Below are 18,020 nucleotides of genomic sequence, written 5' to 3'. Positions count from 1 at the left end.
GAGTACATAGTCGAAAAAGTATTCATCACATACCAATAACTTTCAGGACTATTTTGGCAAATAACTGTTAATTTGAGAAATTACAAACATATTTTTTCATTTCTTTGTTCCTCAGGTCACTGAAAATTTTGAGGTGCAAGCGCCCCCACCTTCTTTGACCTCGCCACGTTACGCCTACGAGAGGTGGTACCGAGACGAGACAAAACTTGTCACAGTGTTGTCTCATCTCGTTCTCTATTTTTCTATTCGATTAACTAATGTTTGTCTCGGTCTTTGAGACAAAGTCGTGTTCTCGTCACAAATCTTGTCTCGAGTCTCGAAATACTAAAAACAAAAATACAAAAATATGAAATACTTATTACAACATGATTCTTTTAATGTTTTGCAAATTAAATAACTTATATATCCTCTTCGTTGGCGTAGTGGTAGCGTTATACATATATAGCCTACACATTTTGAAATGTGACCGTAACATAGCTTATTATTAATTGGATTGGATTGGATAAAAAGTAATTAATTCTGGCGCTGCAGCGGCCTTCCTAAACAAGGCTCAACCGCTAACACATACTGTAAAAAGGCAATGGAAATTTCATTAAGCGAACTTGAAATATTAAAATAAAGTAGTTTTTTGAGAACTGAATTTGAAAATTCAGGCGACAGTTGAAAATTTCCAGGCACCATGTCGACCGGGTGACCTGTTTTTTTCTACCCTTGCGAAAATGTATCTTCTCTGCAAATCTGTCTCAGAAAAGATAACAAGTAGATGTTAGATTTATCTCCAAGGCCTTCGATATAGTGTACGACCATGATATTCTATTAAGTAAACTCTCATGTTACGACCTTTCCAAGCCTTGCTTCCTGTAAGAGACCGCAAACAGAATGTGTCCTACAAAAGAATATTAACAAAGGAGTGGACAGGCGCCCCCAAGGCTCGAATCTCGGCCCCCTCTTACTTTTAATTTAAGTCAATGACTTACCAATCTACCTAAGTAATTAATTCAGACTCTTTTACGTGGATGACTTAAAATTCGGCAGGGCTATTCACGATATCGGTTTGGTGCCGGAACTCAGTTCCTTCTACGACATTGGACATCCATTTTATTTATTTAATACACTATATAAGAATCCATTCTTTGTTACTTTAATTCTTGCCTTGTACTAAATTCATTCATTGTCAACGCCGCAATTAGTCTAAGCAGACACAAATTTAAAAATAAAATGCAGAAGCCTGTAGAATCCAATGTAGTGTTTACTTGAATACAAAGAATTCTGAGGAGATTTAGTCTGCAGGGGTAGAAAAATACAGGGCGCTCAGTCGCCATGGCACCTGAACATTTTCCCCTGACGACTGAATTTTTAAATTCAGTTCTAATTTTATCTTTTTTAATATTTCGAGTTCGCTTACAGAAATTTCCATTACATAATTTAAATAACGGGTACCGTTTGTGATTTTCAATTGTTTGTATGTTTTCTGTATGTCGTGTATAATTAAGTCAAAATAATAAACATGCCATTAGATAAAATGTTTGGACTGTTGCCAGCTGAATTTTAAAATCTGCAGCAATATGGTATAGTCGGCCATGTATTACGTAGAATGCATTTCATAGTTATTCATGCTGTTACCAGTTGAGTCTTCTTTAGGAAGGCAACTATGGAGCAAGAATTAAGTACTTTTAATCCAATCTTGTATTAATTTATGTATTAAATGTTTTAAGATTTCATTTCATAGCTTATCTTAGTTGGATTCATATTTTTTAGCCCGTATTTTAAAAAAGGAGAAGAAAAATGGTTCCTGAGAAAAAAAGGGTTGGCCCCTGAATTATTTTTAGTTTTTTCTACCCCTGGATATACCTATATTTTTTGGTAGATTCTAGCCGTGGAATCGTGATATAGTTTCGAAGGGGTCCTGGGTTCAAATCATCTATTTGACATTAATTTTCATTTGTATTTGGTACAGAGTCTGAAAGGTTATGCATATTAATTTTGTGTCTCTCAGATCGAAAAAAATGAGTTTCAAACAAATGCACTGTTTCTCAGGCTCCAAGTTTATTCTAGCTTTCCTGGGAACCAGAATCAGGAGCATCAATGCAAGGCTTGGTATGGGATTTGTTTGAACTTCTCACCTCCATACCCCCTAGGAACTTCCATGGCATAAAATTCACTTGAAAAAAACACGTGATGGCAGAGCCTGAAAAGCTTATTAATTCTGTCATTTCGACCAAACCGATTAACAACCTATCTTGACACTGAGGCTGGCCCAGAATATAAAATACATAATCGGTTACTGCAAATTACTTGCTAGAAAAGGAGTTTTCGGAACAGTGTGGCTGCTTATCATTGCGAATTGATCTAGGATAATAATCTACTGTGTATATAAATCGTATCGGATTCGTCAGAAATCAAAATATTCTCATTCTTGTTCCTTGAACAAGATTACATCTTAGCAGCAACATTTGTTCGTTATTTTCCCATAAACTTCGTTATGAATCTTAAAAATCCCTAATGTTAATTTGGAAGAAAGATATAGGTAAAAATAAGTCATAATTTTTCACCATGTTAAGGCGATTGTCATCTATTTCTTTTGGGGAGTAACATTTCTTTCATATCTCTACTAATTTAGTGACTTAATAATTTACTCCCTCTGTCCCATAATTATTGTCCGGTATGCCAAAATGGTAACTTTTTATGTAGGCTCTTTTGGATACTTGATCGGTCAATTTGTACTGATCCTTGAGTATGTTGTATGAGACATTCCCGTGTTTCATTTTCTTCTTCTGTATACACCAGTGTCACAGTTTGAATATCGGACAATTATTATGGGACAACAAACAAAAGTGTAATTTAAGTCCACTTTATGCACATATATAAGTTAATAGGTATTAGATCTACAGTAGAACCAGTACAGCTGCGTGCCTCCACCGGGTACCGAACTCCAATAGATTGGTCATCGTTATAACCACATGTTATATCAGCAATTTATTGACTTACATTTTCCTTTTAATAGTAACATTTGGAAGTTGAGAATGCCAAAAATTGCGTTTTCTCTGGATTAAACGGCAAATTCGACCGTTTTGACACGATAACACACATTGCGTTGTTCCGTTGAAAATGAATGTTCTGTTAACTGCTAATGTATAAGAAGTTTTCTGAATGAATAATATTATTATCAAACGTTAACTGTCATTTGTGCAAAAGCATCAACTTTATCATTACAGAAATGGAGAGGGAATTGTAAAAAATTAAAATTACAAATTTAAGTGAAAAATTTACACATGGTTTGAAGATTTACACGATATTACACTTTAGTTAAAATTTCATATTCAGTCCAGAGCAGTGGTTCTCAACCTTCCTGAGACTGCGGCCCGCAAATTCTTTTCTTAAAACTTGATCACAATAATTTTTACTTGAAATACCTGTATATATTTTTTTTTACTTTATACGTTAATTAATATGTATCCTTGAAATTGCATGTGAATAAATAAAGTATGGCATAATCATAAAGAGTAATAGATCGAATATTTGTAGGCTAACTAACTAACTCTCTAACCTTCTTAAATTCGAAGGTTTATGGCTGCAGCAACACAAGCCGTCCCTATCCTGGGCAAGATCAATCCAATCTTTTCCATCCTTCCCGATTTCCTTTAGGTTCATCTCAACATTATCCCACCATCTTCGTCTTGGCCTTCCTACTGGTCTCTTACCATCAGGTTTCCCAGCAAATGTCCTGTAAACTCTTCATTCCTCTCCTATTCGTGCCACATGGACTGTCCACCTAAGTCGTCTTGATTTAATTATTCTAATAATATGCGGACAGAAATAAAAATTGAACAGTTCTAAATTATGTAACCTTTTCCACTCACCTGTCTCCTCATCCCTTTTAGGTCCAAAGATTTTTCTAAGGATTTTATTTTCAAATACCCTTAATTTATGTTCCTCCTTTAATGTAAGAAACCAAGCTTCACATCCATATAATTCTACAGGCAAAATTACTGTTTTGTATATTTTATCTTTTAGTTTCTTAGATATTACACAAGAAGATAAAAGTTTATGAAGAGAAAAGTAACACTCATTTCCTGAATTAAGCCTGCTTTTTTCCCCCTTTTAAATATCATTTTCATTTGATAGTATTATTACTCCTAAGTACCTGAATTTGGAAACTGGTTGGAGTTGTTATCAATAATTAGATTTTGATTATTACCGAGCACTTCGTTTCGGCCTGTAACCGTATATTTAATTTTCCCTTTTCTAACTTCCAAACCTATCTCTTTAGCTGCTTTGAAAAATACTTTAGCATTATTCTTAATTGTAATTACATCATCCCTTATAGTGGAACCACGAACAAAACAACCTGCACAGACCCGCGACTCCTGTTCACCGTACCCCGCGAGGGGGAGAGTGGACCATGCTTCCTTATGGACCGAGGTGGAGGAAAGGAGGAAAGCTGCGCGGGGACTTTTCGTCCCAAGGTTTTTTTCCTTGTGGTCGATCTATAGTAAGTCTACATTATGTCTAGGTTTGTTGACAAATATAAAATTTGGTTGAAATTAGTTGCCAATTGCAACTAATGGAATCGTGTACGTAGTTTTCTCAGGCCAGCACCGTAAAAAATAAATTGGAAATACTGATTTTCATTTGCACCAGAAAATTTCAAATAATATTAATCCGAAATCGATGACTATATTATTATACTGATAAATAGAGCCCAAAAGTTTGGAAAAATGCCTTTATTTTCCTTCTGCATATATTGGTTATTTTCATGTACATTTTTTATGTTGTTGCTAATGTTTTAGAGGCTTTTTAATTTTGCCTGTTTTTTAAAATTTTAATGCATTGTTTTGGTAATTTTCTATGAAATTTAACAAAGTTTTTTTCATAGAAATGTGCATACATTTTATTCTTTCAAAAAAAGTTTTTATTAGCACATTATGGGGTTGCCAGAGACAAATACAAAGCTGGAAAAAAGGGGTGAATCTCTTATCCATGAAAGTCTTCCAGGAATCCAGCTGATTGATGTGCCAGGAGTAAAATGTTAGCTATTGCAGAAAAGTGCACACTTGTAATGAGTCCAAATGTGTAATTGGAGAAATTGAATACAATTTGATATCCCTAAAGGTGGATGTTCGTTTCTTGATAAGAATCCGATTTCATGTATGCTTCAATTACTTCTGTCGAAGTAGAGATATCATGTTTTCTTATGAAGAAGCATGTTCTTTCTGACAGACGGCTATTTATGAATGCCGGAAAACAGAAAACCTAGTTATGTGCAACAAAGGAAAGTAATACTGTTTCTTCTATGTAGATTTTAACTTTTTGAATGAAATTATAGATTCTAATGTGGAATTCACCATCTTTTTCGGTTTATTGTGCCCATTTTTTTGCTTCTGGTGCATAATTTCCACATTTCAAATGCCTTTTTGCTGCCTATTTTCACCAAAATAAGTGCATGAACTTCTGAACTGATAACTATAGGCTATCATTAATTTGGTTTTTATGATGTTGGTTGGGGAACACCTGTTTCAAGATAACCTCGTGACACTGTATATTTGATGCCCCATACCGAACCTCGGTCTGATTTGTCTAATGTACACATCAACATCAACGGTATCCGTTGATTTCTCATAGAGCTCAGCCTCATTTTCAGTTTGTTTGTCATAAAATTTAAAACTTAGCTTGATACTTCATTGAATAGGAAAATTTGTATGTACGGTTCGAAAAATGTAATAACATAAAAAAAAGAATAACGCAGATTGCATGAACTTTTTTTTAAATTTTGCTTATTATTTGTTTACTTGTTCAGAGCATGATAAAACTCGCAACAATCCGAACAAAGGGAAAAATTAAATTTGTTTACCTGTTCAGAATATGATAAAACTAGAAAAAATCTCATCAAAAGGAAACTAAGTTTGTTTACTTGTTCAGAACATTATAAAACTCACGACTATTCCAACAAAAGGAAAAATTGAGTCGGTTCACTTGTTCAGAGTATTATAAAACTCGGAGCAATCTCATCAGAAAGAAAATCTGCGTTTATTTACTTGTTCAGCATAGGACCAAAAACTGAACAATCCAACCAATAAAAATGTAGGTTTCTATACTTTGTCAGCTTATATATTGCACGAGTGTCAATTAGCTAACTTAATTTGCAAGAGATTTACTAATTTAAATAAATGCATCTACAATAAAGAATCCCTTCCAAATAAATTTGTATGCACTCATTAAGGCAGTCTCGAGCAGAATTTTATCCTCAAATAGGTTTAAAGAAATGCATATTTATCGTCGATATATTTAAGAACAGAGCGATTAAGGGAAAATAACAAATCTCGCACATTTAGAAAATAATTTGGCATCAAATTTCATTGACACGATAACACTTTATGCTAATTATTTCAGCAGTAGAGTGAATTTTTTTTTGTGACGCGTGTGACGACATGCATATGTAGGATATGTAACAATGCAAAGGCTATGAAAAGTATCATAAATAGATTCTTCAAACTAACGTTTGGATCAGAAATGCAGTAGGATACTTCAGGGCTTAAGATATAGAAACAATAAATGAGACAATTAGAACGAAATTTGAATTATTTTAGTTTTCTTATGGTATAATACTCTTTCGTAATGAAACTAAATTAAGTGGAATAAAATCTAATTTATACTATAGAAAGTAATAGGTTTGAAACAATATGTTATTTAAAAGCCATGAAACTAATGTTTGTATTAATAATTCCAAATTCTGCATAGTTTTCCCTTTAATTTCATGTATAATAAGTGATATTTTCACTAAAAATGAATTAGCCTTGTTTGTCCACTTTAACATGGAATGGCTCACATCGCTTGTTGATCTCGCATTGTAATTATTTGAGACAATGAGAAGAAATTGATGAAATTCTTGGCAGGAATTTCAACTTAACCGCTACACCACGGAAGCTGGCGGCTGTTCTTTGTCGGTAGTATCAATAATATTATTTTCCGTCCCCACATGATCATATGTGCTTTGTGCATGTTCATTTGTAATCCCTCCCCTTTCTGTAGACCGCTCACCCGCCGGCAGCCATTGTGGATGAATCAAACATGGCATCGCAAAGTCACGCCGAGCGTCTTGGGGTCGTCCCGGCGCCTCGCGTAGGTGAAAAAGGGTCGCGCGGACGGCGTGCCGATCGCCCGACGCAAAGGGACGCTACGCCCGACCCACAGGGCTTGCCCTCTCGGCTCGAAGTGACTCGACCCCGGAACGCTCGGGCGATGCGTCTCCCCCCCCGCCTCCTCTCCTCCCCCTCTTTCGCGCGCCGCCAAAACAGATGATAATGCTATGACACCGCGGGGGCCGGCGGAGGTGACGTCATCCTCGCCTCATTGGCCCGTCCGTCCCCTGCCTGGGCGGCGATTGGCCCGCGCGTCCCGGGGGCGGTGTCTTCTCTGGCGAGGTTTACATGTCGATAGCGGACGAAGCGGGTTTATACGTCTCTTGGGGGGGTGTGGCCCCAGGGAGGGTTGGCTGAATACGAACAATATTTGTGAGCAACAAAATCCACATCCCCTGAGCTTCAGACATCAAATTGTCTGGTCGTAGGCGAGCATTGGATGGTTATCATCCCGCGTTTATCTGCTTTTAGGTCGGTGCCGCTGTCGTGTGTGTGAGGTCGCCGGTGCCTCTTGCAGCAGAACCCCGCGCTTCCAACCTTCTGGACCTCGGCAAGGAGACTCGACAACAGAGAAATCCCGCTGTGCCACGGGAACGCCACCCCTTTTCCACACCGTGGACCATGTGTACGTGAGAGTGTCATGCGGATAACCTTTTTCCCCCCTCTCCGACCTTTTTTTCCGAAACGGTTCCACGGCGAGGTTTGTGCGCGCTAAAGGGGGGTTCCCCCGCACATTACGGCAACTGATGAAGTGCGAAGGGGCTACTTGAAGGGGCATCTGTGGTCCAACGTGTCTGTCGCGGGACGGACGTGGAGTAGAAGGCAGTCCCCGTTGACTTTTCGCCACGCACTGGGACATCGGTCTTGGGGACACTGAAAAGAAGCGGTCGGATTTCTCACGCACACACGCACGCGGAGGGAGGTGTGTTTTTCTTCGTCCCCCCACCGCCCGAAAACCACCCGACGTGGAAAACTCCTTTAACGAACTCGGCTCCATTTCCCAGATGACGCATTTCTCCATGTCCGAAGACTCGAGAACGGAGTAGAAAAAGGTATCCTCCGAGGATCGAACTCCCAATCCCAAGTGTGAGGTTTCAGTGAGAGACAGCAAGCGCCACGTGGGTTGACAGCCCGCCGTTATTGTCCCTGACCCATTCCCAAACGACAATCTGCACTGGATCCTATTGTCGGCGCAACGTGGGGAAGAAAGCTGTATCAGGCCGGAGCTAGGGGTGGCACTGCGGGCCTCATGTTCGGCCTGCAGGATGCCGGCATCCACCAACCCCGCGGTCCAGTCACCAGCTTGAAAGAAGAACCCTTGGCATCAAGTCAACTAGCTGCCCGAACATGGATGCAACCCACGGTCGTAGACCAAAGCAGGTATGTCAGTTTTAATTGTATACCCCTCCAGGAAAGTTGATTGTCATAATCTGTGTGTGTGTGTGTATATCTTTTTCTTAAACTCGGAACAATCCCAAGCAATGGAAAAAATTAGGCTTGTTTACTTGTTCAGAACATTATAAAACTCGCAACAATCTCAGCAAAAGGAAAAATTGAGTTTGTTTACCTGTTCAGAGCATGATAAAACTCGCAACAATCCGAACAAAAAGAAAAATGAAATTTGTTTACTTCTTCAGGACATTATAAAACTAGAAACAATCTCATCAAAACAAAAAAAATGTTTATTCAATTGTCCAACACGCGACACTCCGACGAAAGACAATGTACGTTTCTATACTTTGTTACCGTGTGGCATGAGTATCAATTAGCTAGCTTAATAAGCAAGAGATATTACTAATTTAAATAAATACATCTATAGTAAATAGTCCTTCCAAATAAATTTTTATTTCGGTCAGTAAGGGAATCTCAAACGAATCTTATCAGCAAATAAGTTTACAACAATGCTTATTCATTGTCGATATATCTAAGAACAGAACGATTAAGAAAAATACAGTAAGTTCATCAATTAGGAAATATATTCGATATCAAATTTCATGGACACAAAAAAATACTTTCTGCTAATGATCTAATGTACACCAGTAAATTGTCAAATTCTTATATACCTTGTTGATCTCTTCGTGTGCATTCTCAATCAACCACGAGAAACGAAGATAGAGAAAAAAAGACGATCTGACTGCGCAATTTGAAACGTAAATTGTAGTTTTAATGAAAGAATATATATTTTCGCGAACCTGCTCGTTTTTCCTTGTGTAAGCGGTCATCAGGGAGCTATTTGTTAAGTCGCATTCACCAACTCAATGGAGGAGGAACAAATTCGTGTGGGAATGGCGAGAAAGAGGAGGTGGAAGGGAGGGTAATAAAAAGAGTTAAGAGAGGGGAGGGGGTGGAGGGGGAGGGCGGTCGGATCTTAAGGCCCCTGGTGAATGATGATTCTTTGGGAATCCCCACGTATGGGAATTGCATCATGATCATTAAGGGACCGGGGACTTGTTTTTAGAAGAGCGTAAGCTTCTCGCCCCCCTCTCTCCGCTTCGGCCCCCCGCGGGTTAGCATGACTACCTGTTTGGTTCAGAAGTATTTTTTTTTTTCTATCTGGGTTATTGAATAGAACCTGCGTCAGATCTCCCATGCGAGTAGAAGGAAAACAAGAGATTTGGCGGAAAACTCATCTTCCAAGAAAGATCCTAGCACAGTCTGCTAACAGTGTCGGTCCGAATCACTAGTTTTGGGAAGAACTTTGTTCCGCCCCTGAGTTCCTTGATACTTACGACAGGATCATATCTGGATTTGGTCTCTAAACGTCCTTCAAGGGTGAAGATGTTGTGCTACTTTTTACAGTAATATTTCTGAAGGTAGTTGTATGTTTTTCCTGCATTTCTGCCCATTAGTTGACTCGCCTTAATACGTTTTTTCATACACCACATTATATCATACATATAAAAGTGAAGTATAAGCTACATGCTGCTTGATTCAAGGTAGCACAGTTCAGTTTTGTTGCAAGCAGAAAGAAATTAAATATTCGACTTGGGTTACTTCATGTGAATATTATCATTTGTTTCTATATGTTATAAAACTACTAACGGTGTCGGTAGCTTCTGTTTTGGTGTGTAAGGTCCCCCGTTGTTGCTACAGTTGTATTTGTTGTTAACGTCGTCATATTCCTGATATTGTTGTAGCTTGTTTTGCATGCAATTTATATCTTGAAATTGTCGCCGTGCTTTGATACCGCGAGTTATCAAATAAACACAAAAAATACTGTAAGGTATTATATTTTTGCAGGTTTATTTATATGCAAAATAGTCTGTTTCTTATGTACCATCGTAATCGTAGTTATTCTAAGCCTATTTTTTCTCATTGAGAAGTAAATGTTATTGTCGCAGAGAGTATACATGCTGTGTTAGAACACAAAAGATGTGGGTAACATTTAGTGAATTTCTTTCTATTTTTGCTACAGAATACTCGTTATTATTAATAATACATATCACACACATTTAAGGAGATCTAGTAATTGAGAGCTTTATTGGTGGTAAAGTGTCAGGTATTAACAAGTTTAGTTTCTATATAAAGTGAGAAAATATTTCTGGTGATAGATCTATACAGACTACAGGTTGAGATACTGTTCACTACCTTAAAATATACTGAATGTGAAGTTTTAATGAAGTTTTTGTATATAACTACATGTACTTTTCTTTATTATTATACTTTTAGCTTGCGAGAATTTGTTTTGAGCAGTAGACCGAAAATCGTGACACATGGAGACTTAAAAAATCCAACTTCAGATGACACACTGTGTTCCAAAAACTTACAAGACATGATTTATCTTTATTGTTCAATATATTTGAACCATGGTGTGCATGGTGCAATGCAGAGGGGGATGACTTACCTTCTTACCAATTATAATGCCATATTTTTAATGTCTTGAGAAATGACAACTGATATCCTTTGCTATTTTTGTGATTTCGATAGAATTTTTTGGATGTCACAACACTAGCATTGTTTGCAATGTTAATAAATGTAAAATTTTAAGGAGCTAACTATAAAATTGGTTGGATAGTAGGAGTCTAAGACCAAATTAGATGGTAATATGCATATAAAACACAATTGTGTGAAGTGTGCGTCAGAAAAGTAGAAGAGAAGCAAATGTTAACCGGCCTTCTTTTAGAATTCTCAGTATGTTACATTTTGGATGCTCTTTCAGCTAAATTATATCTAGTATGTGGCTTCCACCAGACATTTTCACATTTTTTAAATAAGCCTATGACATTTACTGTTCATATCTTTCAGATATATTGTAGAGAACAATGAACTTGATAGATCTCATTTGATCATTTCCTTACACAGTATTCTATGACGAACTAGATGGTAGTTTTAATTTCGCGGAGACGTTATTACACATCTTGGTTAACTTGCAGAAATTTTCAATACTTCTTTCTTATGTCCCTTCGATATTAAGCATCCTAGAATAATGTTCAGAAGTGAGTATAAAATGCTTCAATACTCAACAGGATGATGTTAATTGTGTTATTGTAAGATTTAAAAGACTGCTAGAAAATTGTTTTGTTTTGATACATTTCTTTTCGGAAGTCAATTCAAATGTTATAACACAAGATTCCAGTTGCAACCGTCAACATCGTTCGCAGTCGATTGCAATAAACTACTGTATATAATTAAAACATACATAACACTTGCGTTAGTTAGTAGATTATTAAGCCACTGATCTATGTACTTTGTAAAGTAATAGCATATTTCATGTCATTTTACATAACAAGTGAACTATAATAGAAAATTTTCGTTAGTAAGTTTCGTGCGAATTTCTTCGTTCTTCGCATGAGTTCTTGTAACTCCTAAAACTTGAGTATAATTTATGCAATACAACAAGAATTTAATTTGTGCAACACAAACATAAAATCATAATCAACAAAATTTTGTCCCATCAAAGACCGTAGCGTAGGGTATAGCTTTCAAAAAATTAAAACATAATTTGTGCGTTAGTTGTCATTTGATTAATATTTTGAAAATAACCCCCTTGATCTGTAGCTGACCTGATTAATAACAGTGATATTTTACCACCAGTAATACAAAGATTGTTTGATTACATTGTCCATCAGTTTTCATTTCTAGTGCTAATATTATACTACCAATCTGCAATGTAATTTCAGACCATGAACTGTTTCGGAAGTTTATCAAAAATGGGTTTTGTCGGGCAAACGTAAATAAATGCATTTTGTGACAGATCTTACGTGCTGTCAATGAGAATCTGGAATTTGAAATACCTGTACTACTAAAGAGCATTGCAAGAAAATATCTCTATTTAATTGAAGTTCTAAGCATTATGTTGGCTCTTGCTACTTTTTCATATCCGGAACCCAAGAACTAACATCAAATACCACAACTTTTTTTTTTTACACAGAAGCTTCTCCTAGATCAAACGTCATTTATGAATAGGATTCAAACATTCTACGATTCATTAAGTGGTCCTGCAGGCCTCATACAAACATTTACCATCACATGTTCAAGCAGCTGAATTGACTTTATTACTGTTGTAATTACTACAATGGCTATTTTGCATCATTTTGTTGTTTTATTTCTTCATTTCATTTATTCATATCCTGATAAAAATATATTCTTTCTGTATTCAGAATTTTCAAATAAATATAGGCCTATAAATAAATGTAGTAACATCGGCATCTTCTTGTGTTCAATGCGGCTTTATTTGGGTCTGCTTAGTTCTAATATGATGAAAAATATGTTTATAGTATAATTACAGAATCTAATGACCACACCTTGGTTCTGAAGTTCTGATACGTTAAACAAATATTTGTTCTAGTTACATATTAATTAATTCCTGTTTCAAGCTCTTTGACAGGCTCTGATGATTGGAGATTGTGCATGGTTTGAGTGTGGGTTTCAAGTTCCACCTATAAGAATTATTTCTCGATAATTAGGAAAATTACACTGCAAATAAACCAAATATACACTAACACAAACAAGCTCTGCATTGTGCACAGGAAAACTGACTGATTTAAATTAACGAAGCACGTTTGGCTAAGCTTTTCCGTAAGCATAAACAAAAAAAAAAAAAAATTGGTAGTTTTGACTAAATTGCTTGGTAACTCTAAACAAATATCCAGAATTACTAAGAGAATTTAGTTCTGGTGACAATTGTTCGTCGCTTATTTAGGCAGATTTTTGTTCTCCATAAACTCTTCTTGGATGTTCCAAACAAGCTTTTTTTCCTGAACTCGAAGAATGCCAAAACTGAAACTTTGTTAAATAAATGTTAATAACTTGACCTCCCTGTCCCTGATTCTCGATTAGTAATCTATAACCCCCGTCTAGTGTTTTTAGTATCCTTCGGTCTGTTGTTGCTTTTAGGAAAATTTAGGTTTAATACAAAGTAAACATTCTTCTGTTACTGACCAAAATTTACCTCGTTTAAAATATTCCCTTCTCAGTTAGCATGTGGATTTATGTATTGGTTATTTTACATCGATACACATCTACAGGTTAAAAACACAAGTGCAATAAATTTGACTTCTTTACAGTCCTACCACTTTTTTTGGTCATGACTACGAGAAGTTACCGCAAGATTTATAATATTCTATCGTTAAAATTATAAGTCTATCTGACAGACTGACGGTTTACAAAAACGACACACAATTTTTTTTTCTTAATAGAGCGCAGACCCATTCATGTTTTGTTGTGGATTTAGGGTCAGAATATTAAATATAGACAGATAGGCTTATAGAGTTTAAGTACAGCAACGAGACATGACAAAAACTCAAATTTAAATTTCAATATTTGATTATGCACAATAATATTAATTATAAATTGCAGTTATGCGCCACAAACATATTTTTAAACACTGTATCATGAAAATTAAATTAATTAACTATGTAATATCCCGTGTTATTTTAAGACAATCGTGGTAATTTTTTTCAGTAGTTTTTAACAATTGAAATTGACGTTAAACCATAATTTCTGCTGTCACGTTTTTACAGTGTACATATTTAATCTGGAGGACAATGCATCTCACTCGTTATTGTTCTTAGATAATTTATTCATATAAGTATTGTCATTGTTGTAGATTGTTTTTTGGAGAACTGGAAGTGCTAAAGTACACTGCAACGCTGTGTTTATGAAGAGCATGAAATGCTTTATCCTAAGCTTCGTAGATACCAAAATTAGTTAGTTTCTTAGTTGATAAACAAGGTTCCAAATCGAAAGAATTTTCGTCATTATTATTATTGCCCAGAATGTTGACATTTTGGTAACCCCAGCTCCCTGTAATCAAGTATCCAATTTTTACAATTTCTTAGAAGAACCAAATATTTTGACAAGTATACAACTAACTTATTTTTTTAAAATTTTATTAAAAGTACATGCAACACTGACGGAGCCAGAAAAAAAATAGTTTTGATGGAGAAGGTGGTGGGCATTTTTTTTCTGGTACGCAGTCACATTTAGTATACACTTAAATATCACATAAAAAGGCGGGCTAAATGTGCATTTCTTTATACTTCGTTTTCCTTTCTGCTGGAGGGGCGGAATAACGGGGGGTCCTTCACCTTCCTTGCCCCCTTTTGGCGACGTCATTGATATATTACAGCAGAATGGTAAAAGGTTTATCTTACGCCCAACGCTATTAGTTACAAAACTTCTTCCAAACTTAAAAATTAAATCATGATATCATTGTTGTACGGACGATTTAGACCATAGTAAAGCCACTAGAACAAGGGTTCCCAAAGTTTACCGTTTCACGGCGCCCTTAGTGTTTCAAGACTTTTCCGCGTCGCCCAAGTCAGAATGTAGGCCTATCCAACACAAACAACGCTCATTAAGTTTGGTTAAGTTGCTTGCCTTAAGTTAAAAATAAACATATATTTCAAATTCAGAAATATTTTGTGTATAAAATATAAGCACATATTTGGATTGATGCGATGGTCCGATTCTAAACCATGTATGGACTGATAAGTAAGTGTCATTTCAGTGAAAATGTTGAAACATTTCGTGGCGCCCTAGAGCGCCGCGGCGCATACTTTGGGAACCACTGCACTGAAAAATAACTATGAACAAACCAAGATTTAGTGGAGGGCTACACCCCCGGGCTTTTGGGCGTTTTGGGCTTTGAAACGGGCCACAAAACTAATAGAAATCGGAAAATGTAACAAAAATACACGTATGAGAAACAAGTAACCATCTAACACAATCGAATCCAACCATTAAAGTACGCAATTTGTACATAATATTTATTGTTGTTGAAAATAAATAAGTTGTGGCTATTCGTACCGGAACTGTGTGACTGTTGTAGAAGTTACAGCAAATTTTACAATATTCTATAGTTAAAATTTAACAGTCTGTTGATTTATAAAAATGAGACGCAATTTTTAAAATTTTATGTTAATATTTTATCATGCAATAAATAATGGTTATAAATTGAAGTTGAGTGCACTACAAATATATTCCTTTGAAAACTGAATCATTATTATGCAAAATATGTTATGGTCGCTAATAGCTACTTGAGAATAGGGTCATCTTATATTTTTTTTACGGTAGTAGGATAGTAGGGAAAATTGAGTCTTATACTGTCACTTGTCCAGTCAGTTTCTTTCATCCTAACTATTGTCACGATTAGCCTAAAGTAGCAGAGAAGCGACCTAAGATAAGAGAAGCACACATACAAAATGCATTCACCCCTAACTAAAGATCTGTTCTAAACTAAAGTGAACAGTTAATAACATTTTACCTAACAATAATGCTCAGAAAAACAGTCTGGATGGCCATTCACGGTAAAAATGTTTCACTGAAAATGTCTACAATGTAAATAAGCAAACATAAACTATTTCAATCCTATATGCTCTTGTTATACAGTATGCGTTGTTAGCAAACATTTCACCAAGACATTATAAACAGTTTATTATAATTTTGTCTCGGTATCACTGTTGGCAAACACTTTATTTTATAAGTGTTAATATAGCATTTCGCTAAAATTCCGTGAGCGAAAGATCTTTAGAAACTAGTGTTTATTAATAGTAAGGCAACGGCATCATATTTTCTTTTCACTGAATTGAAGATTTGATAATATTTAACATTGTCATTGTCAAAGTCATTGAAAACCTCAAATTTTCTTTTCTATAAAATATAAGAATTTTTATTGGAGATGCCATGAATGTGATTGCTATAGCACTGAGATGAGATAGTTAACAACATTTCATTTCTGACATAATATCAAGCGGGATTTCAACGCACCCGACGACGCTTTGACAAATATCGCCAGTGGAAAGTTTTCAAAGTTTGTTTCCTATTGGGTGACGCATGCTCAGCGTATCGGGTTCCGCCATGGCCAGTTACTTGCTTTTGTTGACTGATGTCCGCTGCCTCTTCATGACACAATTATACACAGTTGTACTTAACGATACATCGTTACCGAAAATGTGGGTCACCTCGGGAATCGAACTCGCGATGTCTGTAGAAAAGGGGATGCAATTATCAGGCATCGGGATCGTTAGCTTATCGCGCTACGATCCTAAGGTTAGTGTCATAGGCCCTGGCTAAAGAAAGAATCTATTTTTCCCATTATCAAATCCACGAATTCATTTATTTATTCTCATCGTTGCGATGTACTTTGAGCGTTAGAAAAGTGACGCTACTCGTGTTGATGTTGGTCTATAATAGGTTTAGCGAGCTTTCACATACCGAAGTAGCAAGCGACATGCGGTCCAGCAAGTGTATAGAAAAGCGACACGATGCACGCAAGGACGTATTTAGGGGGGTCCAGGGGGTCCGGACCCCCCCCCGAAAGATTTATCAAGTACTAAAATTAAATAATCAAAAATGTATTCGTTTAGCCGTTGTTATATAAATTCCTCTGAACTTTTTGTAAGACAAGGATTATATTGGGATCATATGGCTTTGAAGGATACGAAGGACGTATTTCTGGGGTTTGGACCCCCCCCCCCCTCCCACCAGATAGACTTATTAAGTACGAAAATTATATAATGAAAATATACTCGTTTAGCATTTGTTGTATAATTTCCTCTGAACTTATTGGAAGACAAGAATTATATTGGGCTTTGAAGGATACGAAGGACGTATTTAGGGGGTCCGGACCCCCCCCCCCCCCACACACACACACACAAACACCCGAAAGACTTATTAAGTAGGAAAATTAAATAATGAAAATATACGTTTAGCATTTGTTGTATGATTTCCTTTGAACTTATTATAAAACAAGGATTATATTGGGATCATACGGCTTTGAAGGATAGGAAGGACGTATTTAGGGGGGGGTCCAGGGGTCCGGACTCGCCGAAAGACTTACCAAGTACTAAAATTAAATAATGAAAATATTTTATGTGCCTCCACCGGGTATCGAACCCGGGACCATACGGCTTTGAATGACATTACATAGATGATTGATGTACACTATTACTCAAAATAATATGCATAAAATTTTAATCACAAACTTACTTTTCTCCAACTACATGTAACATCATTTTTGTTATTCGATAAATATTCAATTATTTATCTATTTGACATTAATATCATTGCCAGGGCACTTGTTTTTATGTAAGTTATTCAGATCTTAACTACAGGTAAACTACGTAATGAATATGCGCTGTTATATCTCTATTCTTATACAGTATTTTGGCCTAATCGTGTGATAATAATATAATTAAAATTTATGTATTGCAATTATATATAATATATAAGTAATATAATTACTTTAATTTAAACATTATTATTATATTTTATTATTATTCCTGAGACACTTGGTTTTCGGAACACCCCAAAACATATTTCTAGATACGTGCCTGGATACACAGTAACTGCCAATCCGATCGATACACAAGCGACACGTGACTCCAGTACAATAGGTTGCATTTGTTTCTGAATGCTCGTGTCTAAATTGTACGTGTC

The 18,020-nt window shown here is 36.1% G+C and overlaps 1 protein-coding gene across 1 annotated transcript in view; it reads left to right on the top strand.

Moving 5' to 3' along the window:
• Window positions 1–7,636: 7,636 nt before the first annotated feature.
• The window catches only part of kn (EBF transcription factor knot), a 311,766-nt gene continuing 301,382 nt past the window's right edge, over window positions 7,637–18,020 (top strand). The window contains exon 1 of the mRNA XM_083134627.1: window positions 7,637–8,519. Coding sequence (XP_082990753.1) covers window positions 8,389–8,519 — 131 coding nt within the window. The 5' untranslated portion in view covers window positions 7,637–8,388. The remainder of the gene's footprint in view (window positions 8,520–18,020) is intronic.

This window comes from Lepisma saccharinum, chromosome 1, assembly GCF_977018435.1.
Source record: "Lepisma saccharinum chromosome 1, izLepSacc3.1, whole genome shotgun sequence".
Taxonomy (NCBI): domain Eukaryota; kingdom Metazoa; phylum Arthropoda; class Insecta; order Zygentoma; family Lepismatidae; genus Lepisma; species Lepisma saccharinum.
The sequence above is the reverse complement of the archived record's forward strand: the minus strand, read 5'-3'. Positions and strand labels throughout refer to the sequence as shown.